Below are 1109 nucleotides of genomic sequence, written 5' to 3' on the forward strand. Positions count from 1 at the left end.
TTAATTTGAGAATTAATTTTTATAGTAAGGAATACTAGACAGTTATTATAACATAGCTTACTCTAGTTTCTGTCTTAAAACAATGTTTACAAGAGGCACATAGAAATGAAAAAGTGCGGAATCAGAATACTAGTTCTAGGATAGGAAGAATACATATCTGAAAGGGTTGCAAAACTTAAAATCAAACTTACACCTTTGACATTTTCTAAAATACTTAAGCCGTGAGCAGCCCCTTGGAGTTCATTTCTACTCATTCCTATAAAAAGCAAATAAACTAATCTCCAAGAGACTTTACCTTTCATTGAAAGTGGGACACAATGATATAGCTTACAGAGGTGGCTTATGGAGGCTTAAAGTTTTAAGCAACCATACAGTCTTTTCTTACTTGCACTGATGGCTTAAGTAAGCAGACGGATGTGCACTGCACGGGAAAAGAGTGTGGCTTTCCATGGGTCGAAAGGAAGATGCCAAACACTGGGTCCTGCTTTTTCGGTGCAATGTCACATTCAAACCAGCTTCAAACTATCGCTTTGCCTCCGAGCCCACAGCTCCAGCCGAACTGTTAAGCACAAGGCAGATCCACGCTCCCTATATAGGGACTGCAAAATCTGTGGAACTGTTCGAAGCCAGAACAAAGAGAGATTGGGAATGTGGAAATGGATTTTTTTTTTAAAATAAAAGTCCGCGCCCATGGGACATGCTTTGCAATAAATTAGCCTATGATACTGAACTGGGAGAAAATCTGTTTGAAACCTACGAAAACCCGGAGATGTTACGCTATAGAATCCCCTCACCCCCTGCTCCCTTCCGAAAACCTCTAAAAAAGGAGAATTCTTTTCTCATTTTTGACGGTGAATTGAACTTGTTATTTGCTGACGGGATTTGTTGGGAACCCTTGACCAAGCACCACTCCTCTTATTGCGTCGTTTTTGGAGAGGTGGGACCAAAAACACCATCCTGTGACAGGAAGGAAGCTCTATCGTTGGGGCGGGCGAAGGACAGAGACTTTGGTGGCGGGGGGCTGGGCGGGGGCGGGAACCTCACTCCTGCATCTGGGTCTGGCGAGGCTGCGACAGGCGCTCCTGGTCCAGGAACAAGGGGTACACCTC

At 43.9% G+C, this 1109-nt stretch overlaps 1 protein-coding gene across 1 annotated transcript in view; it reads right to left on the reverse strand.

Annotated features, from left to right (window-relative positions):
- Positions 1-6: 6 nt before the first annotated feature.
- The window catches only part of LOC113215484 (uncharacterized), a gene marked incomplete in the record, with an annotated part of 13419 nt that continues 12316 nt past the window's right edge, over positions 7-1109 (reverse strand). Inside the window, 1 exon segment of the mRNA XM_052274245.1 lies at positions 7-1109. Within this exon segment, the coding sequence (XP_052130205.1) occupies positions 1041-1109 (69 nt within the window).

This window comes from Frankliniella occidentalis, unplaced genomic scaffold, assembly GCF_000697945.3.
Source record: "Frankliniella occidentalis isolate FOCC.00 unplaced genomic scaffold, Focc_3.1 Scaffold8, whole genome shotgun sequence".
Taxonomy (NCBI): Eukaryota; Metazoa; Arthropoda; class Insecta; order Thysanoptera; family Thripidae; genus Frankliniella; species Frankliniella occidentalis.